This window comes from Lepisma saccharinum, chromosome 4 (genome assembly GCF_977018435.1).
Source record: "Lepisma saccharinum chromosome 4, izLepSacc3.1, whole genome shotgun sequence".
Classification (NCBI taxonomy): domain Eukaryota; kingdom Metazoa; phylum Arthropoda; class Insecta; order Zygentoma; family Lepismatidae; genus Lepisma; species Lepisma saccharinum.
In genome coordinates this window covers 12,167,507-12,191,905 of record NC_139232.1, presented here as the reverse complement: position 1 = coordinate 12,191,905, position 24,399 = coordinate 12,167,507, and the positions used below count along the sequence as shown (strand labels likewise).

The window sequence follows — 24,399 nt, the reverse complement described above, 5'->3', positions numbered from 1 at the left end:
TCTTTTAACATTCTTGTAATCTTGTATAATAATCTTACACTACTACAATGAAGTGCTCAGTAGGTATTCAATTGATTCCTTTGAATATATCCTAATGTTTATTACCCCTTTTCATTGCTATGTTCATTCATTATATAACCGTGTGATGACAATCATTACAAATTTTAAGCAGGCAAATGTAAAGCGTGAACCAGTTCCAGGTTACATTTACCTGCATTTTATGGTTTTTAAGCGTAGTCCCCTGAAAAACGTAAAATCAAGGTTCCACTGAATTTAATTTATAATGATGCCATGCAACTCCTTTCCTGTCAAGAACATGTCAAAAGTTTGGAAATTTTTACAGCCAAGCTTGCTTTGTGCAGGCATCCATCCATCCTCATCAATGCAATTAACACTACATGTAAAATCATAACCTAAAATAAGAAATTTTTACTTAAGATTCCATTAGAAATCTATGAGGTCACCTACACATGTATCATTCTGCACATTCAAGGTGACCTGTTGTCAACAGTTAGAGAAAGTCTGATAAAAAAATATTCAGTTCCAATATTTTACAAAAACAAAGCCACTGACCTAGGCAGTTTTATTTGCATAAAAAACACTATACACCTAACATTTTGACCCTGTGTCAGTGTCTTCAAAGAATTTTTTTAAAGAAAATTCTTTAAGTATATGTAAATAAAACTGCCTTGGTTACTGGCTTTAGGGTTTTTGTAACAATGGAAACAAGGCTCAATTGTTTTTCCATTATCTTGCATTGATAATGAAAGCCCATCATCTTTTTAAATGACCCTATATGTAAATTTGTATGCATTTCCATAACTTCAACTACAATATTTTTTTCTATTCAATTTGGGATTATTTTATAAGGTTTATTAAGGGCAAGAGGTACAGTTTCTTTCACGAAGTGCAAAGAATTGAAAAAAATTGAGAACTACATCCTTACTTTTTATTTACTCTAGGAATATAATAGATTTGCCCAAAGCACATGAAGGAAGAGGAGAAAGGTTGGAGAAAATATGATCTGAAATGTGACTTGAAATAGTAAAAACAAGAGGAATTTATTTTCTCCGTACAAAATATGCACGAATTGAAACCAATTTGCTGATATTTTTTCAATAGCCATTAATACACAAAGAGCCACTTGAATCTACATGAGGAGAAATACATACTCTAGTGTACATCGGAGGCTTTTTTCAATATTCAACCCAATTGCAAGAGAACTGAATTAAATGTGCACCATATGCGAAACTGTACCACATGCCTTTAAGAAAACAAAGCACATGTGTATAAAATCATTTTTTTTCTCTACATAATTTCTTTAAAAAGAACATAATTGCAATTTTACACAGTATCAAATCAATTCACAAATGAGAAAATATATCGTATTACAAAGTTTTATAGATATGTGATTTGATGAAACACAGTATAAACAATATATATATATTTGTATATATGTACAGATGGAATTTATAGTTTCTGTATAAGCATATTCAGCATTTAAATTATCACAGAAATGTACATACACGATACTCCTGTGAAATATGAAGATGCTAATTCACACATACATTACTGAAGATCACATTGTTTATATTTAGTCAACTTGTGCACCTCAAAAATGTGGTGATCGAATTTAACAGGTAATACAATAGGTATGTGTATGGCAAGTGGTATTTGTGTTTTGAATAGAAATTGAATTTCTTTTTTTTAATTATTAACTACTGATAGAGAAAATGCTATTAGTTACCACATTGTTCACTCAAGAAGAAAGAAAAGAGATGGTAAATAAGATGGCTTCATGTTATTAATTCCATTAATGTTTAAGAACTAGACTTCATTATATTGTACAGTCAAAAACTAAAGTGGACTTCCGTTATTAACAGTTGAGCTTGTCTCCTCATAAGTTTTTTTTTTTTTTAAGCTAAAAACATATCGCAGAAAACACTTTCCCTATTGCTAATTACAACTTTTGCTCATGACTGTACATGAAATGCAACAATCTGAGAGTTTATAACTTATCTCAAATTTATTATTTTCTATTACGATTACTAGTAGATGCCAAAATCAATGTAACAGAAACTCAAATTGCATATTGCCCTATTGAATACAAATTACATGCCATGATATACAAGTAATTAGGAACAGTTCAGCTGAAACAATATTCACATCTTCCATCACTTTAAGAAATGGAAGAAAAACTCATTGTGCTTTTAATTACAATGAACATAAATAAATAATAAATTTATCAGAGGCACCCAGAACACAATAACATAATAGTGCAGAGAACCAACTTAGAGTACATAGTCAATAAAAGACAGAGTAACCATTGCAGAAAATTGAATTTGAAAACAATTGCAGTTTTGAATCTTAATTTCCACAAGCTGAATACGTAAATGCTAAAAATCCTCCGGGGAAGAAATTTTACAAAATACCATATTTTATATAACACAAAGAATTTATACAAAAAACAGAATACTGTCAAAAACATAACATAACACAAAAATTCATTACAATGCAAGTATTACAAAATTAAACTTAATAAGATGGATGCACAAATTTATACAAAAGTTTATGATGCATGTTTATGGTTTTCGTCAGGAGAATGCAAATACTGATCATATTGTACAAACAATGAAGGTCAATGAAGTTCATTACCAGCATTAATAAAAAAAAATGCAACATTATGAATATGAAGACATGATATAAAAAAACACTAATGGAATTTACCCATGCAGAAAAAATATATTACTTCATGGGCACGAATGAATTATATACAACTTATTAGATATTTTTTTACAGTAGTAACAATATTGTGTTGCAATTAACATGTGAATTTTCATGACATCAGTCTTTCTTGATTTTTTAATTTACTTTTTAAAAAATCTATAGTACTATAAATGCATCCCTTGTGAATGTGATGCTTTGAACAATGTCTTACAAAAATTTTAGTTCAAAAACAGTTACAAAAAAGACAACAATATTAAACGAGGCACTACAACCTGCTTGGCAATAAATGGCAGATACATTTGGAGGCACCGATTTTTATAGTACAACAGTCAGTATCTATATATAAGATGTGATGTTTACACAATGTGGAGAATCAGTCTATTTTACAGGTCTTTAATCCCCGCCAGTTCCTTGTAAACATTTAATTCACTATTACAAATAGTTCGTTCAGTACGTAATGAACACTATATTATCACAGCTTCCAGCAACGAAGGGCATATCCTGAACACACGCTCTGGCATGTACCACATGAAAAACCCACTGGCACATGCTACTGTTAGCATGGCTTCATGCAAGTTTTGCATATAGACCCTGTTAGATCTTTCTGCCGATACACACACACACACACGTCATTCATAGTCATACATTCGGTCCAGGTTTAGTTGCTTCCCTAACTTTTGTGTGGGTCACAAATAGTCCAGGGTTTGTGGTGCTTCGTACATAGCCTGTTGTGTAACTGTCATGTGAGTGAATTCCACGATGATTGTTTTGATAGGCAGGTCCCTTACTTGGTTGGTAAAGTCTATGATGAATATAATTGTTACCCACTGAAAAAATAAAATATAAATTAAATTATAACTAGATGTTGGAGTAGAGGCCATATGTTCAGTCATTCTGGAAAGATTGTTTTAAATCTAATTTATTCTGAAGAAACTTGTCACGTGGTTTTACCCTATGTGATAGCGTTGAAAATCCATTGTGGGGGGAAACTTTTAAACTGGTGACAGCATTCATGAAACACAATTCTAAAGATGAGATTTCGGAGAATACGTTGTCCATACATTACACATACGACCGCGTTGGCTCAGTCTGTAATGCGTCTGACTACCATGCTAAAGGTCCCAGGTTCGATCCCCAGCTGGTTCAAATCCGGGAACTTTTCTAATGTTGGAAGCGGCCCCGGCGCCCACCCAGCATCGAATAACATGGGTACCTGGGGGAAACCCTGGGGGGTAAAGGTGGTCAGGGGCGTGGTGCTGATCCCACTCACGACTGGATCAAGAAAGTGTGGGGCGTTACCCCCACACCCCGTATACGCCTTCATGACGTGGTGCTAAGCACAGGGGAGCACTTTACTTTTTTTTACAGAGGATAAGGTAAAAAAAAAACTGGAGTAAGGAAATGGTGCACTTTTAAAGAAAATCGTGCCATTCTGTTTCCAAAGCTCAACTGCAACAAAGCTGAAAGTCCAGCAGGTTCACATGACTGCAGGGGCACTACCTATTGGCTGTGGTTCAGGATCAAATGCAGCTAGTAGTATTCTCTTTATTTGATTTCTTACTTTAGTTACTTACTCCTTCCTTTTCCTCTGTATATCAACGTATTCTCCAAAATCTCATCTTTACATTGATGTACAATAAACATCATGATTTTGTTTCATGACTGCTGTCACAATTTTATCCCTTCAGATGGATTTTCCAATGCTATCGTACAGGGAAAAACCATATGACACGTTTGTTTGAACTCAATCTTGCTCGGTGACATCACACTAATAGGGTCCATTCCAGAGTTCAGATACCCTTTGCGACAAGCAAAATATAGTCATGGTAATAATGCAACCTTTGTCCCAAAAGTTCTTGGAATAATGTTTTGCTCTTACTACATTGTACCTTCAAAATAGTTTCTGGAGCAGTGATGCAGCAGTTCCGACAATGCTGAAGGTCCTCAAAGCAGCTCTGAAATCTTAATGGAGTAATTTGCTGTTGGACAGCTCAGTCATTTAATGTTTATCATATTGTCCAAATTTCTACCTTTCATGGTCTGTTTCAGATGGGAGGAATAAAAAATAATTTTCTGAATGTTAGTGACCCTGATTTTGTATTAGCATACAATGGTAACTGAACTTTATCCACTGGTGGTGGGGATCAAAACTACAACAGGTCTGTAATTTTACTACAACCTGGTGCACTAACTACTTGGTTCAATCATTTGTACTTTGTGGTTGGTTAGTGCATCAGACTTAGAGTAAAATCACAGGTTCATTGTAGGTTCAATCCTCATCACCACAAAAAAAAAAAAATTGTTCAACTGAAGACAAGAGAAGAACTAGACAATGGGTCAAGTCCAATTAATATTGCATACTAATAAAAAAAAATGTTACAACAGATGCAAACTACAACTTGTGTTGGCTGACAAGACAAGGGATCACCGTCATTCAAATAACATCTTGCAAACGGTATTGTATCTAAGGAAATCATTCCGAATGGCTAGACTGTTGAACTCAATCTTGTGTGTGCCTTCTTCATGATAATGCATGGTCTCTGTTATGGAGAAATGACGTCTCCCATAGTTTTCTATTTATTTACACTTCTACCCTTCGCCGTATATGCATCGTTCCATAACATCCATTATCAATTGCTCCCGCTTGCCTTATAACACAGAGAATTGCACTTATCAAGACTTTACTCTACGAGTGCACTATTTACCATAGCGCTAACCCGCCCCCGCAGTTTATCACGCAGAGGTCCCTACACTACTGCGCTCACTCTGTATTTCTATACATCCATAAAAACGGCCTCACTCCATCGGGCCTTGTATCGAAGTCTCTGCGAGCCTGGGATTCTGAGATATGAGAGAACATAACAAGTCGGAACCGGTATTTACACCTCCGACACATGACCCACCCTCCTAACCACCAAGGCAAGGTCTTATTGTTACCTTTCAAAATAGGGAAGCCGTTGAGAAAACCCAACCAGTGGCTTCCCGGACTACCAAGCAGAAAACAACCTAGGCTGAGCATGTACACCGAAATACACTTTTACATAAATATTTCCCCTTTTGCAGCTGTGTGCGTAAAAGCCACACAGCACCTCACACTGCCTTATTGATACAACAGCTCTTGGTTGGTAAAGAGTGTGCGAGGAATCCAATCCTGTTCCTCGTCTGAAACTGTCCTTGGAAGGCAGACATTTTCACAATATGGATGCCGTATCAAAACAGGTTGTCCAACAGAAATTCACCTCCATTCACAAAGAGGAGTCCCAGAGTTGCTCCGAGAGCCTTCAGCATTGGTGGAATCTCTGCATCACTACTCCGGAAGACTAATTTGAAGGTTCAGTCTAGTAAATTTCATTTCTATTTTCGATTCCAGAGAAAAACTATTACTCCTGGAGCTTTTTGACAAACGTCGTGCATAACAAAAATGTACTTGATGTAAATGTAAATCGCATAGCAAACTAATTATTTTATAAATGAAAATATAAAACTTCCACAATATATAATAAAGTTTTTTTGGCACATATTTGATTTTCAAACAATATTTCAACTCACGATTTAGCATGGTAAACAATATTTTAACCATTTCAAACAGTTTTCATCAGGTGAGAAATATTTTAGTCCAAACTATGCAATATTGGTATCATCAGAGCACCTTTATGTTCAACAATCATTATTTATTAGAAATAGACCAATACAAAATTTAATTCATACCAAAAGGGAACTGCTATAAAATTTACTGATAACAGAAACTAATTTTCTACTGATCAGCTGATCAGATCACTTTAACTTGGTAACTGCAATGAGTCTTGCCTTAGGAAATGAAACTGTGGATTTTGAAATTTGCTTTACAAAACCAATTAACCTGAATTATATCTCGTACTAATAAAATCAATAACAAATGGAATGCCAAATTACCACTATTTATAGAAATGTTATCAGCATTTCTCGATAATATGCTAATATGCCTGTATCATCCAATACTGGTAGACTACCAATCAATCTGTTCTATTCCTATTATTTACACTTGAGCTGAAAGAAGTGCCAATGCAAGCCATACTGATACTCTTACAGATTCCAATCGATACCAATGCCAATGGCTGAAAGTTGTTCAAAATTTTGATTAATATTAGTGGGGGAGTATTCCATTCCACCAATAAGGTTAAATTTACCAGTGTTGCTTTAAAATATTCAAGAATTACATCAGAATATTAAAATAAAATATCAAAAATAGTATTTTCCACACAATTTTGGTGCAAAATAAATTGAAACTTCAATTTTTTTATAATTTCCAATATAATTGGACTTTGTGAAAGTGTTGCATGATATTTTTGGGGACAACGTATAAGACCCAAATGCCAGAAAAGTATCGGCCGGTATCGGTAAATAAAATTCAACGGATACTGACCACTGGTATTGGCCGATACTAACACATCAGTATCAGTACTGGCCTGGCTCTAGCTTCTACCAATTTCTCATATCTGAATGTTCGAGCAATTCCAAAGTACTAGAGTGTTCCTAAAAACACATTCGTTTTTATTGCAATTTCAAAAATTTGTTCAAATTTCAATCAAGATTTCCATTACTAGTGTTATGATAAAGTATCAATATAAATTAGGGATGGGACCGATTAATCAGTACTCTATTGGTATCGGCCGATATAGGCATATCGGTAAAATTACCGATTACTTTACCGATCCGATATATCGATAAATATCTTATAATTTAGTGCAAAATTCTGCCATTTTGTTGTAATTTTTATGGATAATCTCGATGCCCTACTTTTTAAATATTCAACTTCTTTTGCACTGCAGTCACCTCAAAACACATATTTATTAAGGAGATCAATGAACATTCCAGGTTCTTCATGAACCATTTCTAATTTTATATCGGATTGGTAGAATATCGGTTATCGGTATTGGTAAATTTTATATTGGTACTTTATCAGTATCGGCCAAAATTTCATATCAGCCCATCCCTAATATAAATATATCGGTCGTTTCATAACCATTTTCTTTTAGTAGAAAATGCCTGGATAAATTACTTTAGGATTGGTAACTCTAGCCGTTGTTTTGGATATGTAAAGGACTGGGGTTGCAAATGTTACGTAAATAATGAAAATGGTTCATTAACCACCTTCGTTAACATTTGTAATGAGGTGACTGCAGTGTGTGTGTCAAGAAAGGATTTTGAATGTCAATCGAGCAAAATAATGACATCAATTTATTTTTTTAAAAATTTAGTTCACCTTTCCCCTTCCCCTGGCTCTGGCCAACAGGCCTATGATTGCAATGAATTCAATCTTTGAAAAATAAACGGCATTTATATAATTTTACATTAAAAAACCATACAAATTAAACATTTATGTTCATAAAAATAATAACATTGGATTCAGTAATATTATCAATTTAACTAATCTGTTCTATCTCTGGATGAAATAGAGGGTGTTAATTGCCCATGAATGGTTGCATATCCAGTTTCCTGGTGCATGGATTGGTCACCATGGTCTCCAAACCAATGAATTTTGTCCTTTGGGGTCATTTTAGGGGGAGATGGACAATTTCCCCTAGGTCTTTCTCGCTGAGGCAGCTGCCGATCACTGTTGCCAATTTTGCCCTTTTGGAGCCAGATCTGGTTCCTTCATGCACTTGTTTGGCTGTGAACTGTGGCACCCAGCCTCTGTCCCACTATGATACCACCACTGGCTCCAGCCGCCCATAAAGACCAACTTCTGCCGAGAGTGTACATTTTGCACGTGACGTGATATTGTTATATTGGCTGCGTCACCCACCCCCCCCCTTACCTCCCCAGCTATTTTTATATATTGCACCGTGCATAAGGTGAAGATGTCAATATTGTTATCCGGGAATCCTTTATTTTCGATTTGATATGAGCATCAGTGGATTATTGAAGTGGGTGATGCTAGCAAATCTAGGCGGTGAAAACTAAGAATAAATACACCTAAAATTACCCTAGGAGGCACTTTATGCAGCCTTAGTTAATCTAGCTCCTTAAAAGTCATCTTTAGCTCTATTAATGGTGAAATTTAGCTCTTTTAGGCACATCAGGTTTGGCAACACTGCCAGGATGGCCGTAGAAGGCAAGGAGAAATGCATTAGGTTTATGGGACCATTATTTTATTTGTTCTCTCGGGAATATCAAACATCCAATGTCGTAGAAAAGTACATGGACTGAAAAGGACACATTGAACTATGTCATAGTAAAAAGAAAAGTCGAAACTCCCATTTCATTAGCCGTAACTTGAAGTTGATTTCCCATAAGGAATGCATGGAATTCTGTAAATACTTATTAATCATATTTTTCAAACATCGTGTCTAGCTTACTATTCAACTTGAAAAACAGTTTCCACTTGCAACATGGAGAGAAATTCATACTCTCTTGCATACTAAACCCTTTTTTTAAATAGCAGTGCCCAATCTGACGATATTGAAATAAATGCACAACTGGTACGTAATTGCCCCTCCTCGCCTTAAAGGCGCTCATCTACTGTTAAGCTTCAGAACATCCAGCATCTGAAGGAACGCATTGTGCAATGTGCAGACATGATTATGTCGGACGTCTGCAAAAGGTTCTGGAGTACAATGCTGTGTGCACAAATGCATTGATATTAAAGGTGCACACATTGAAGATATGCTATAAATCCATACGTAACCTGACTTTTGACCACCCTGTAGATGATGGGACAAAAGCATATCCTTGCACTGTCTAGGATTTGAACTTAGGACCTGTGGCACTTCAACACAAAAGCTTGGAAAAAAAATCAAGTTTCAGAAAAAGGGGTGAAGGGGTAACTCAACTAAAAGTATATTAAAAACTAAACAGATCTTACCATTGTTTTTAGTGTGAGGGATGTTGTTTCTTTCATGGTTTTGCCTTGGGAGAGAGTTCGAGTTGGTGTCGGATCCTTTCTGCTGCTGCTGTTGGACATGTTGAGGCTGCTGATGGTTCGACCTTGTGTTCATATTCACGCTTTCATATTCGTAAAAATTTGAGACCGGCCTTTGGTGGTGTTCCCTGTTGTCTCGTCTTTGAGAATGGTAATGTTGCTGCCTTCGACTACAAAAGAAATCACTTAACTTACATCTAACTATACTTACATGTGCACTTTTGCAAAGGGTAGGAAGGATTTCTCCCCTAAATTACACTTGTAAAGAAAGTGGATAAATGACTGTTAATGTCCCAATAAAAAGAAAGAGAAAGCAGTCTAATAAAATGGTATAAGCAAGTTGGTCAGTCAGTTTAGAAGATTAGCAGGCAAAAGTAAAAATAAATATATTTGTCCTTGTTGCAGGATGTCTACAGTTTTGTAAAAACAAAATTCCAGACCAAAAACCAAAATTTTCCTGGTTAAAGCAATTAGGGCAATTCTTATATACAGAAGGTCGCTAAATTTTAGCAAGCATCATACTTAAAGCACATCACTGTGCATGTGCACACATAAGGGGTGATGTGATCAGCATCACACCAGCTGCCTTTACCCCCCAGGTACCCATTGATACGAGACTGGGTGGTCCTCAGAGCCATGAATCCAAGCTATAGAGTCAGAAGTTTCAAATCGTGTCCGAAAGCAAATAATGCATACTATCAATTGAACCAGACAATATTTGGAAAACGAGATAGAAAGCTGGCTAACGAAAGGAAAGGAACTTAGTAAGATAACAATAGTAGAAATGAAATGCTACCGATAGTAGCAAAAACAAGATGAGGCAGTGTAGAAATGAAAGGATAAGGAAAGAGCTGGAGCAAACATCTATTGAAAACCATCTCATCAAAAGACAAATGAAATGGTTTGGCCACATAACCAGAATGGAGGAAAGGGAACCCAAGCAGTTCTTGGAGGCATGACCAGAAAGAAGAACGCCCAGGGGCAGACCAAGGAAGACATATGAGGATATGGTAGAAGAAATAGGAAGAAAGAGAGGGAAGATATTCCAAGAAATAAAGAAGATGGCCAAGAACAGGGGAGAATGGAAACAGTGGGTCAAGGCATCCCCGATGCTGTAATGGCATAAGAGGTAGAGAAAGAAGAAGAAGCTTCTCTTGCCGTGGAGGCAACAAAAGCAAATGTTTCTATCGGTCAACCAACATGTACAATATTCACAATAAAATATCAGCAATAAATTAAACAAAGCAACAATTCTTAGAGCAGAAATCTTGAGAAGTGAAGATCAATTACAATGAAACGTTTTCTATGGGACCAAGATAAAAAAAAATAAAATGTACGGAAAATGTAAAATTGAGGAAAATTGTATAAAATTATGCTCTATTTGGACCATGAGTTTGAATAGATAATCCAGGAAAACAGCAAATCTGAGACTATAATCAAAGTTTCACTATTTACACGAATAATTTGGGAGTGCGGAAAATATAGTAGTGGAAAATTTCCAACCCCTAATTTCTTCGGGAATATCACTAATGTCTGAGGATGAAACTTCATCATTCATACTGCATAAGAAATAAACATGTATGTGTGTGTGTGTGTGTGTATAGATATAGCCAACACTTGTGCTTGAAAATCTGTATGTCTGGAAAGTCAATCTGAAACTGAAAAGGAAATTGTAAAGTAGTCTTTTAGAAAAATACCTGCACGACTTAAATATTGTGCAAGTATCCTTGTCACAATGCTAAGATTGTACAAGTTATTATTTGTACTCTGTCTAAAGTCATGTGCTGTCTCAACTCAAACTGCTATGAACATCAAACATCACAACACAGAAATTACAGTTTCCAATGCTTCTTTAGCTTTAAGTGTAAATATAACCAGATACAAAATTAAAAGGGCTGTACAAACATAGCATCCAACACAATATCTTTTATTTTAACCCTAATGTAGGAATCCAATAAAATTGTGGAACACTGCTTCATGTAGCATTACGGAAAACATACATAGCCCTAAAGATTGCAGATATAAGATTTATAAGGTTAAGTAGAACAATAGGTACCATTAAAGGATAGTGACAATGTGCAATGTACTGAATTTCTGTTTGAGAAAAGAAGTGTAATTTACAGTTGCATTAACTATGGGTATCATTAGATGATGGTGACAAATAAATATGAAACTTTTAATGGCACTGATAAAATATTATTATTTTTTTAAATACTGATAACAAATAGTGTACTAACCTGATACACTGTGACAAACCTTTACTGAAAAATTCATCTCCTTAACTCAATTAACCACAAATAAAAAGCTTTGTTCTTGTACTTCAAATTGTACTTGTTTTTCAACAGCCTGTCAACTTCAGAAACGTTCCCAGTTGCCACGTCAAAAATTAGTATTAAAGAGTAATTGGTGCCATCTCCATTAAATGGTATAAAACATTTGTCAAACTTAAATTGTGCTACAAACTAGTACCTGACTATAAATTACCTTCAAACAAGCATGTAACATTTCTTGAGTTATGCTTTCATGTAAATAACATGGTATTTAAAATTTTACTGCTACAACTCATGTTGCAAACGGTATGCACAAATTTTTCAATAACATTAAATAAAATTTAATGAAGAATGAATCAAGCATTAAATAAATTTAGTTTATCAATCATTATGATTATTTTAAAAATCTCAATGTTGATTTATTTATGTTCCATTATTCTTTTTTTCTTCAATTGTTAAAATTAAAACCTAGTGTATACAGTGGAACCTCGATTTTACATTTTTTAGGGGACAAAGCTGAAAAAAGTTAAATGCAAGTAAATGTAAAATTAAGGAAAATTTTATGAAATTTTCCTGTGTTGGGACCATCAATATTGAATGTATAATGCAGGAATTTACTGTATTTCAGTAAAAATAAATAGGTTCTCACCACATCCTTATACCTAGGTATAAAAGGTGCAAATGTCACTGAAACATATGATTTGCAAAAACAACATTAATGGAAGCAAGAAAAGAGGCTTTTTCTAAAATCTGATTACTATGTCCATGCATTCCAGGAATGCACATTCCTCTATAACATGAAATAACCTGCCACCAAAGAATAATACATTACACGTGACTTCAGATAACAATGTGTACTGCTTCTTACAAATATGCTGATCTCTACCAGTATAGCATAATCATATTATTACCTCAAAACATATGAAAAGTGATTTTGTGGCTTTCATACAGACTAGCATGCATGCTGTGCAGATCTAGCATTCAAGTGAACGTAAAAAGTCAAGATTTAAATACATAATGAGAGTTGTTCCTTTTAAAGTGAAAATAATATACAGGATGTGTTCTTAAAGGTGTGCTGAATCTTGGACTTGTCTTGGTAATAATTTTAAAAAAAATAGATATCTCATTTTGAAGATGAGTACAGATATACCACATGAAAAGATGTGTGTAGAAACACTGTTCTAGATTTTCACAATAGAAAATAAGCTTAAAGTAAAGTAGGTATTTATGGGTACAATTGTTGGGATCAGGGCACTGAGTGGGCCACAGTCCAACGATGTTTGGCTAACCTCGCTTCTAAGTGTGACAAGATACTTCCTTATGCCTTGTTGTAGAAACAACATTCACCATTCAATATGATAAATAGCATGTTGTTTTTTTTCTTATTACAAGATCTTCTTTTTCATAACATCAGACCCAATGGAACTGAGGGAAGAAACTGGTATGAGGAATTACATATTGTGAACAAAGATTGTTTGTTGAATCTCATTCAACATAAGGGCTCCTGTGCTTTCGTTTTTGGTGCAAGCAGTCCCTGTGTCATTCAATCCCCAATGGAAATTTTCCAGGTTCTGAAAGGTGAGAGATGTATTTTCCTACTCTGTTTTGTCAAGAAATGATGCGAAAATTATCTGCAAAATGCGAAATAGACTTACAAAATGTATAGTTTATTTTCTGAAGTATGAATTATCCTGCGAGTTATACAATTCACGGAAAATCGATTAATGCTGCTGTAAATATCCGAGAAACAAGAATGGACCCCCTTATACAGGAATAACTTAATACTCTGGGAAAAAGAAGTAAAAAGGTAAAGTGCTCCCCTGTGCTTTGAACCACGCCATGAAGCCATATGGGGGGTGTGGGGTTAGGACCCCACACTTTCTTGATCACGGCCGAAGGTGGGGGTGATGTGATCAGCACCACACCCCTGGCTTCCTTTACCTGCCAGTTTCCTCCGGGTACCCACTTTATACGACGCTGGGTGGGTGCCGAAGCCACTTGAACAGGTGGAAAAAATCATGGGATCGAATTGGGTCTCTCGCATGGTAGTCAAGATGCCCTAACGACTCAGCTACCATGGCTACTTAATACTCTGGTAACTACATAAATGTGCTATTAGAAGGGGTAAGTTTATTTTGTGTAATAAGTGCAGTTTTTAATCAAATTAAGATTATATTCACAATTTTAAAACCAAAATGTAATTTTATATACTGCTTTTGATCTGATTTTTAACCATTATAACACGAAAAATTTTCCTATATTTACCGCATTTGAACCCAAAATTGACTCCTTGTTGTACCAAAATTTTGTTTTTTTTATTTACCAAACATATGTGCCTCTAAGTATTAGAGTCGAGAGTAAGTTGATAGTATGCTCTAGTCTAGGAAGCCAAATAATAACATGTGAATGGTTGCACGTCACTCAGTTAAAAGACACTTGACAGGCATTGACCTTCAAAAAAGCTGTTGAACGATGGAGTAGTAATGTATTCTCCTGTTTTCTAGGAGAATAATACACATTATCTTCTTCTTCTTCAGAATTTAGCATATCGCTGTCATTCTTCAAAATGAGAAACACTATTTTCAACGAGTCACTGCCACAACAAATCCAAAGTCTGCACAACCTTATGTGAGAATTATGAGTATTTAAAAATGAAAAAAAAAAAATGTATACAAGAAAGACAGAGATGAAGTTTAATCAAGTCACACACACTCTCTCAATCCTACCTTTGTCCTTCAACCTTTAATCTCTGATGATGAACTTGCTCCCTCATTTGCTTAATTTGATGCTCTGTGAGCTGTTCTTTGCGTTTGCTTGCGTAAGAGAGAGAAAGGGAGAGAGAGTTAGTTGACAGGTTGGAATGGCTTTATTTAGCTTCTTCCACGGTTAGTAGCATCACAAGAGGACACAGCAAAAGCTTCCTTTCATTGTAAGTCTGATGAAAAGAAACTTTTTCCCCACAACCACCTACATGAACTGTATGCCTTAACCATGCCCGAAAATTTCCAATAGGAAGGTGCAAACTATTTATAAACATTTGAAATTACGATTTTTCACAATTACAAAAAAATTCTACATGATTTAGTAGAAATTATGCAACTTTTTGCACATAATTTTGAGTGAAATGATTCTATTTATTGCGCGAAACAAGAAATTTGGTAGAAAACTAACCACACACAATTCATAATGAAAATGTATTGAATTTATTAGGGATGGACCAATATGAAATTTTGGCTGATACCGATAAAGTACCGATATAAAATTTACTGATAACGAGTATTCTACTGACGTGATATGAAATTCCAAATGCTCCTTGAAGAACCTGAATTATTCATTGACCTGTATGTTAACAGATGACTGCAATGCAAAAGAAGCTGCATATTTAGACATTTACTTTTAAAAAATCTGGGATTGCAGATTGTATAGTTATATTCATAAAAATATAACAACAGCAGAATATTGCATTAAATTATTAAATATTTATAGTTATATCAGATTGGTACAAATATCAGCAATATTACTGATTACCCGATATATCAGAGAATCGACTCAAACTATATTTATCATACCTGCCAAAACCATTCTGGAAATGCCATGTATCACCACATGTAAATCCACTTACAAAGATGTTAGCAGTTTATTTCTTTATATCGTACACATTAGTTATTTTATGTCACATTTCCAGTTTTTGAAGATAATCATAGCAATAATAATGAATGGTTGAATTGGCAAGATAATGTGCCTTGCAAATACACTAACCTAACATTATTTTAAATGACAAAAATAGTATAATGGCACAAAATGCGGCATTCATGTTCCAAGGTTTTCTTCAGTACTCATACTGTATTATGTACAGTACAAAAAATTACAAACATCCTTAGTACGCACAAAATTTTATTTCTCACTTTAACTTTTATAGATAAGCTGCTGAAAGGGCAATTTTAAAAAGGATCTAATGTGAAACATGCTTTTCATTCTAACAATATGGGTCTACTCAATGGCACGGGCTTTTGCCTTGTAATCAAGGGGTCTCTGGTTATTACACAATGATTTAGAATGCACATTCTGATTAGTGTATCTGAGCTTAAAGCCTAAATAAACTTTTTCTTTTTTTACACACACTAACAACATAAGAATGAAGCAAGTATATTTAACTTTTGTATCGATAAGGTTTGAAAATACATTCAGACCTGCCAAGTTTGAATTCACAATAGTTTGCACATTCCTAAAGAAACAGATGTGTTTAATGATTGACTAACATTACATGGGAAAAAATATTGTCATGTTGACACAATAACATAATGAAAACCTACAAAATTTGTCTGTTTACTGTTCTTTTTTTCAATATGAGCATAATATTCTAATTCCTACCTAAGATGATCGAATAGAAATAGATACTAAAGTTTGATGTGCAACAAAAATTTGCAACTTGTGAAAATGAAAACTAAAGGAAGTTATTGTGGGTGCTCAGACAGAATTGCTTGTACTACAACTAGACAGACTAGTATGTATGAAGAATTACTTTCATTTCTCCCCATGTGTACACACACTATGTTAGGTAGTTGTCTTGTAAATTTTATAAGCATAAAATACATCTACTGCTAAAAGCTTTTGAAAACATATCAAGTATTGAAAAAATCAAGACTGACTTTGTAGGTTCACTTCTATTTACAATTTATTGTGTCCGCATAACAAACTCTCAAAAACATATTTAAACTATGGTACACTTCTGTTCACAGAAAGTGGCACACTCATTTGAGTTGGTCCAGCTTCGGGCTTGGGAGTACAGCCGAAGTAAGTGTTCGGAAACCAGCAGTGTTGCTTACTATCGAACATTTTAACCACATGCAGGTAATTTTGTGTCTCTCAGACTCAAAGAAAAGGGTTAACGGAAAGATTGCAGCATAAATATTAATTAACTAGACTGTCCACGTCTACATTGAAAGTAATGTAAATGCAAAAACTTCGTGAAAAATATATTTAAAAAAATGTAATTTTGATGTTCGTGAAGAAGTGGTTATCACAATGCGTTAGAATGCGAGGGCCCCGGGTTCGAATTTGGTCTGAGCATGGGTGTTCTTTTTGAGTCTCTCTTCATTGTTGCGAGGGGTGTAAGGGGTGATCTTCCAGGTAGTACACCCAAATGTCAACCTCACTTCCACATTAGTGCACCCTGGACTTAAGACTAACGAGGCTCTGGCAACTGGCCCCATGGCCAGTATAATTTTGTTTGTATTGTCCTGTTCTTTTGTCCTTATGTGTGCTGAGTGCCCCTTTACAGCCTCAGCTTTTAACAGAAGTCAGAATATTTTAAATTGTTTAGTTATGCAACGTTAGAGTTGTTATTTGTAGAGGTAAGGGGCTGGCCCCCGTATACTGTGACGGGAGCAAAATAGCCTAAGTGCTGACGCTCCCAAAATTTTAAATTCAAATTCTAGTCAAAGTCATTGTTGCGAGTAGCCGAAAATGTAATAAAAGCAACAGTAAATAAAGCAAAAAAAAAATGCAATTTGAATAAGCGAGGCAGAAATAGTGTTGTTGTAATTCCTGAAAATGATGCAAAAAAAAAAAAAACTGAAAAAGTTTTTTTCTAACCCGGGAGAAGGCTTGAAGAATTTATAAACACCTTCCCCATCCACTTTGGCAAACATAATCGCAAAGTCGGCGCTGAATATGCAATGGGAAAAATAATAGAAATCCGAAGCAAGAAGAGTTTATGTCAGAGCCATGGTGGCACATGAGAGGAGGTACCCCTCCCCCACAAACACACACACATCAGTCATCCAGGCTATTAACAATAAGTCAATGGTTGTCCTCTCATTTAACTTTAACAGTAAATGGAATTTTCGTAAAATGAAAATTGTTGGCCTTTCCTTTTTTACACGTGCACGTTGGTTTTGTAATTGAGCAAAAAAATAGAATTGTGACTCGTAAAATAACTACCAGCTGAATGAATCTCTCTAAAGATTCTAGAATAATGACTCTTCATTTTGAAATAAATAGTTTAAAAATAATATAATATATGTGCCGTTGGTTAATAAGATTCCTCATCACATGGCAGAATCCGCTATGTTGATGGAAGCTAGAACACGATTATCATTTAAGGTTAGAAACACTAATCTTCCACAAAAGCACGACTTCTCAACGTTTTCCTTCATTTTCATGCACAAGCTTGACTTGTATTCTGTCAGCAATGTGCACAGCACACAAACACTATCTGATGAAGTGTATTGCTTTCAAATTAATGTAATTAGCGAGAAGCGACATCGAAAGTTTCAAGCTGGACAGGAAAAGATGCAATCTTATGGATAAATTACTCGAATATCTTGGTTTCTTCACCGTAGCTTCTGGCCATGTCAGTTAAAGGCCAGCTTTCTAATCTGAAATCCTAGGTTCGAATCCCCACATGGCCACCTTTCTAATCTGAAATCCTAGGTTCGAATCCCCACATCTCCAAAATATTTTTTCTTACCAAATTCGTTCTACATAATGTGTTTTATTCTCATCACAACAATTGCAGCCTGAAACTTTGTTATTGTTTGCGTGCTTGTGCACAAGTGAAGCTTGTGCATGAAAATTAATGAAGACGTTGGGAAGTTGTGTTTTTGTGGAAGGTGAGTGTTTCCAACACTAAATGATTACAGTTCTCTAATTTCCGTCAACATAGTGGATTCTGCTATGTGACGACGAATCTCATTAACCAACGACACATAAATTATATTATTTTAAACTATTTATTTCAAAATGAAGAGTCATTATTCTGGTATCTATGGAGGTAAGAATTTTACGAGTCACAATTCTATTTTTTTTGTTCCATTACAAAACCAAAGTGGACGTGTAAAAAAAGGAAAGCCCGACAATTTTTATTTTCAAAAATTCCATTTACTGTTAAAGTTAAATGAGAGGACAACCATTGACTTATTGTTAATAGCCTGGATGACTGATGAGGGGGTTGGGGGTTCCTTCTCTCATGTGCCCTCCTGGCTGTGACATAAACTCTTCTTCCTTTCGGATTTCTATTATTTTTCCCATCGCATTTTCAGTGCCAACTTTGTGATTCTGTTTGCCAAAGTGTACGGGGAAGGAGTTTTTGTTATTCTTCAAGCCTTCTAGAAAGTTTTTTTTTCTTTTCAGGAATTACAACAGTACTATTATCATCTCGCTTATTCTAATAGCATTTTTTCTTTTCATTATTTAGCGTTGCTTTTCTTCCATTATCGGCTACTCGCGACGATGAAGAGAGACTCAGGCCAAATTCGAACTCGGGGCCCTCACATTGTGATAACGCATTGTGATAACCACTTTGTCCCGAACGTCACAATTGTGTTTAAATATATTTTTCACGAATTTTCCACATTTACATTGCTTTGATTGTAGACGTGGACAGTTCAGTTAATTAATATTTACGCTGCAATCTTTCCATTAGCCCTTTTCTTTGAGTCTGAGAGAGACAAAATTCCCTGCTTGTGGTTAAAATGATTGATAGTAAGCAACACTGCTGGTTTCCGAACACTTACTTCGGCTGTACTGCCAGACCCGAAGCTGGACTTCAACTCAAACGAGTGTGCCACTTTCTGTGAACAGAAGTGTACATTCAGATCTTAAACTGTACATTTATACATTATCTCCCATATTTAACCACTGAAAATGCCCACATTCTCACAAACATATACATATGCACGGAATTACATACCCAATAAAAAAAGACCAAAGAAATACAAATATGTGCATGCCTCATGCAACGAATTACATGTGCAATTCACCACACCACCAAATGAAAATGTCCAATGAAGAAGCCAATGGTGTATTGTTGAAATGTACATGCATTGTGTTCTTTAGCTGAAGAACATTAAATTTACATATGTATAATGAATGCATCATGAATACAGGTTAAATATTATTTTTTAAACTAAATATTGTATTCCTATTTTCAAAATAGTACTCTCAATGATAAATTTGTGCAGAATGTTGCAAAAATTATCTGTTGAAAACAATTGTGGGGTATTGCTTTATCTATCAAATACTCTGTTGTAAATACTAAAGTGTAACAGCATGCATGCCTGATTCTAGTATCTCACTTTTTCTCAGGTTAGGAGTATGCATTTCTTGAAAAGTTTGTGATTTATATCACAAACATTGCATCACTACAGATTGTTAAACAGTTATGCATGAGTACAGATATGTTAAACAGTTAAGTTGGCAACTGCATTTTCCTCTTGGCAAAAATATAGACCGGTATTAACACACAAAATGTGTTAATATAAATAGTGCTTTCTTCCCTTTCCTCACTGAAATTATATTTTGTGTCAGTACGTAACAAACAGAACTACGCAATAGCTTTGAAAAGTGCATGAACAAGCAGTGTATGCATGCCACTTCAAGTGTCTACATTCAGTTTAATCTTGCAAAAAGCTTGCGTTCTTGAGGGGCATAGTATATCATGTTTCTTGGCTATCGGTGACTTAGAAGAATTATTGATGATAATTTTTCCTAATTTTCAAATCTTGTACATGCCGTTGTCCTCTGCTCACTTTCATAGTATCGCATATACTGGATAATTTTGTTAAAGAAAAATATTAGCACCTTTGTACATCCCTGAGCTGACAAAACTACACACTCCTGCCTGTCTATGAGATACTGACAAAAGGAAAAAGTGCTCAACTTTTCATCAAAAATATCATCTTACAACTTTTGCTGGAAAATATTTTTATAATTATTTCAATACCATAAGCAGCATATGAACTGTTTTTACAAGAGCCGAGATTTCACAGATTTCATGTTTGTATCATCAGACTTTTTGGAGTCTAAGACAAGCCAGTACTACGGATTACATAGTTTTCCAAATCTGAATCCATTGGGTCTGATGAGGCAAACTGGAAGTTTTTATGCCCGTTGTGAAAACAACAAATATGCTGTTTATAATATTAAAGTGTGAATATAAATACTTAAATATTTACTATGTACATATTAACAAGTATTCTTACTTCAGATGTTGTTGTATTTCCTCGTAGTTTACATAGTGACTATATTTTGCAGGATCAGCTATTCCCATTCTGCTCCCTGGCCTTGTCATCTCCCCATAGAGATTGTAACTTTCTGATCTCATGTGAAGAATATCAGGTTGCTCAAGTCTCTAAAATAGAAAAAGAAAACAATGGTTTAAAAACAAGTGTAAGCTAAAGCTTATACAATAACAAAGAGTACTGGAGAAAATATTATGGTACTGGGTAACACAAGACTTAAAATACAAACCATTTGAGTACTTTTGTATATAATATAATAAGGAACTCAAATTGCTAATAGCTGAATTTACATTACAATTATTGCCAAATGCCTATGTTATTGCACTGACATTCATAAAACATTAAAATGCTGACCAAGGCAAAATTATTGTATAAAAAAATATACACTAAAAACGTAATGTCTTTACCCTCCAACAGGGTCTTCTTCATAGGAAGATTCACAATAAATTCAATTTATTACTGTCTCAAGATACCTTCCACGTATCAACATGAAAGAAAACTAGCATCTCTGGGTATGACGCCATATTGTCTATCTTACCATAGGGCTGGAACAACGGATATAGTAACAAATTCGCATATGATACAAGTCCTTTAATTCACTTGGTATTATATAATAATTAAATACGTTTGCACAATGAAGAAATACAAAAAAGGCCCATATCCGATAGGCTAGCTGAAATGTTCTCTCGCTGCCGCGAGCCGACATGCACCATTCCGCAGCGTTTGAATATCACGATCCCAGAATTCCGAGTTCTTGCACGAAGCTCCCAGCGGGAGTAAAATAAAAACAAATGAGGAGCGGAAAGCAATACTATTTACAATCTTAAACATTCTCCCCCCCGTTGGAATGCACAGCATCCAAACTAAATCATGAAAGTTCAATTGATCTTCCCATCTGGAAGAGGTACAATCTTACTGAGAGCCCTTCGGTACACTCCATCCTTGGTGCGAACCACGGCTACACGAACTAAATTGTCTTTCCCTGGAAACACTTCTTCTATAATGCCCATTTTCCAAGATAATGGGGGTAGGTTGTCTTCTTTCAGAAGCACAAGTAGTCCTGGTTGCAGGTTGGGCTGCGTGGTTGTCCACTTCTGACGTTGTTGCATACCATGAAGATAATCTCGGGACCAGTTTCTCCAAATCCTTTGTTGAAACTGTTGAACTCGTTGCCACCTGGAAAGTCTATTTTCCTTGAGATCACTTAAGTCTGGTTGAGGAAAGGAAGTTAGTGGACCACCAATAAGAAAGTGGCCTGGAGTGAGGTAATTAAATTCTTCATGAGAGTCAGGTAAGGATGTAAGAGGCCGAGAGTTTAAGCAAGCTTCGATTTGGCACAAAAGAGTTGACAGCTCTTCATATGTCAGTACAGCATTCTTGGCGACTCTACGAAGATGGTACTTCATGGATTTTATGGCACTTTCCCAGACACCACCGAATGTTGGGCTACATGGAGGTGAATTTTTCCACTGAAAGTTTTCTTGTGCTGCATACCTTTGAATGTTTTCACTGAATCCTTGCGATTGAAATAGCAATTGAAGTTTCTGAAGTTCGTTCTTCGCTCCTTGAAATGTTGTGGCATTATCGCTGATAATGGTGGAACACTTGCCTCGCCTTGCTGTAAAGCGTCGCAATGCTGCTATGAAAGCTTCAGAAGTAAGGTCTGTTACTAGCTCAAGATGTATTGCTCTCGTGGCTAGGCACGTAAAAAGAGCTATGTAGCATTTCTTTGTGACTTTACTCCTGATTGACCCTACTTTGATGACGTATGGTCCGGCATAGTCTATGCCCACATGATTAAATGCCTTGCTAGGTGTAACTCTGATGGATGGGAGCTGTCCCATTAGCTGTTGTGCTGCGGATGCCTTCAAACAATAACAAGTTAAACACTGATGAATGATTTGCTTAATAACTTGTCGCATTCTAGGTATCCAGTACCTTTCTCGAATGGATGAGATTAACAATTGAGGTGCTGCGTGCATCAATCGTTCATGCTCTGATGCAATTAGCAGTCGGGCGAAGTGACTTTTTGGATGCAAAATGATTTGATGCTTGCTGCTGAATTCCAAGTTGCTATTTTCTAGCCTACCTCCGACACGAAGAATTCCCTGATTATCCAGAAAGGGGTGTAAGTCCTTGAGGATACTTTTGTTGGATACTTGCTCTTTGGCAGTGAGATCATTTATCTCTCGATGAAAGAACGAAATTTGTGTCATAACGACGCACGTTTGAGTGGCATCTTCAATGTCAATTGAAGTAAGTGGATCGGATTGTTTGTTACTTGCATTTTTACAATTGCGAATGAATCTTTTACAGAGCGCTACAATCCTTAACAATTTGAAAAATGTAGAAAAGTCGTTTATTATTGCCTCTGATTGCAGATGAGACACCAGTGTAGTTACAGGAAGCTTTCGTTGTTCAGGAACATCTTTGTTCTTAAGACTTGTGTCAGATGATGATGATGGCCAGCATGTTTCATCTTCTTGCAACCAAGCTGGACCATGAAACCATAGCGAATGATGATGAATATCTTGAGGTTTAACTCCACGGGAGATTAAATCCGCTGGATTATCCTTGGACGAAACATGTCTCCATTGATAAGTTTGAGTAAATTCTTGAATTTGCGCTACTCTGTTGGATACAAAAGGCTTCCATCTGCTTGCTGGCGATCTGAGCCATGCCAGAACTATTTGTGAATCTGTCCACAAATAAACATTGTCAATGTTAAGTCTCAAAATTGGGAGAGTTTTGTTGAGTAATTTGGCCAATAAGACTGAAGCGCACAGTTCCAATCTAGGAAGAGTGGTTTTCTTGATCGGGGCGACCCGTGATTTTGAGCACAGTAAGTGAACTTCGGTTTAACCTTCTTTGTTTGCTGAACGAACATACAAGCAACTGCCATAATTTTTCTCCGATGCATCGGAAAAGCCATGGATTTGTATATTCTTGACACAACCAGGTGTTAGGATGAAACGTGGTATTTGCATTTCACTGATGACTGGTAGCTGAGAATGAAGATGAACCCATTCAACTTGCAGGCTATCTGGAAGTGGATCATCCCAGTTTATGTTGTGAAGCCACAACTGTTGTAAAAAATACTTATACATTACAGTTACTGGTGAAAGTAGTCCAATTGGATCAAAAATCTGGGCAATAACACTGGCTACTTGACGTTTGGTTGGTTTGTGTGACATCATGTTGACAGACTTGGCTCCAATGTTAATCATGAAAGTGTCTGCCGAGGGATTCCATGAAATTCCTAGAGTTTTAACACCTTCGGTATGAAAATGAATTAGATTTTGAGTCTCTCTCAGTGATTCTGGAATAGCGTTGAGTACTTCAGTGCTGTTGGAGCACCACTTTCGTAAGATGAATCCTCCTCTTTTCACAAGTTCTGATAGATCTTGATAAAGTTGTAACGCACCTTGCACGCTACTGCTTCCTCCAACGTGATCATCAACATAGAAATCACGCTGCA

The 24,399-nt window shown here is 35.7% G+C and overlaps 1 protein-coding gene across 11 annotated transcripts in view; it reads right to left on the bottom strand.

Moving 5' to 3' along the window:
- Nucleotides 1-1,243: 1,243 nt before the first annotated feature.
- The window catches only part of baz (par-3 family cell polarity regulator), a 459,446-nt gene continuing 436,290 nt past the window's right edge, over nt 1,244-24,399 (bottom strand). For 6 of the 11 annotated variants that reach the window (XM_083120313.1, XM_083120316.1, XM_083120311.1 and 3 more), the window contains 4 exons: nt 20,883-21,031; nt 14,625-14,711; nt 9,572-9,798; nt 1,245-3,554 (listed from right to left, as the gene is read on the bottom strand). In XM_083120313.1, the coding sequence (XP_082976439.1) occupies nt 3,367-3,554; nt 9,572-9,798; nt 14,625-14,711; nt 20,883-21,031 (651 nt within the window). In that variant the 3' untranslated portion in view covers nt 1,245-3,366. Of the gene's footprint in view, nt 3,555-9,571; nt 9,799-14,624; nt 14,712-20,882; nt 21,032-24,399 lie in introns of all 11 variants that reach the window. The other 5 variants (XM_083120309.1, XM_083120318.1, XM_083120317.1 and 2 more) reach the window with 2 other exon arrangements.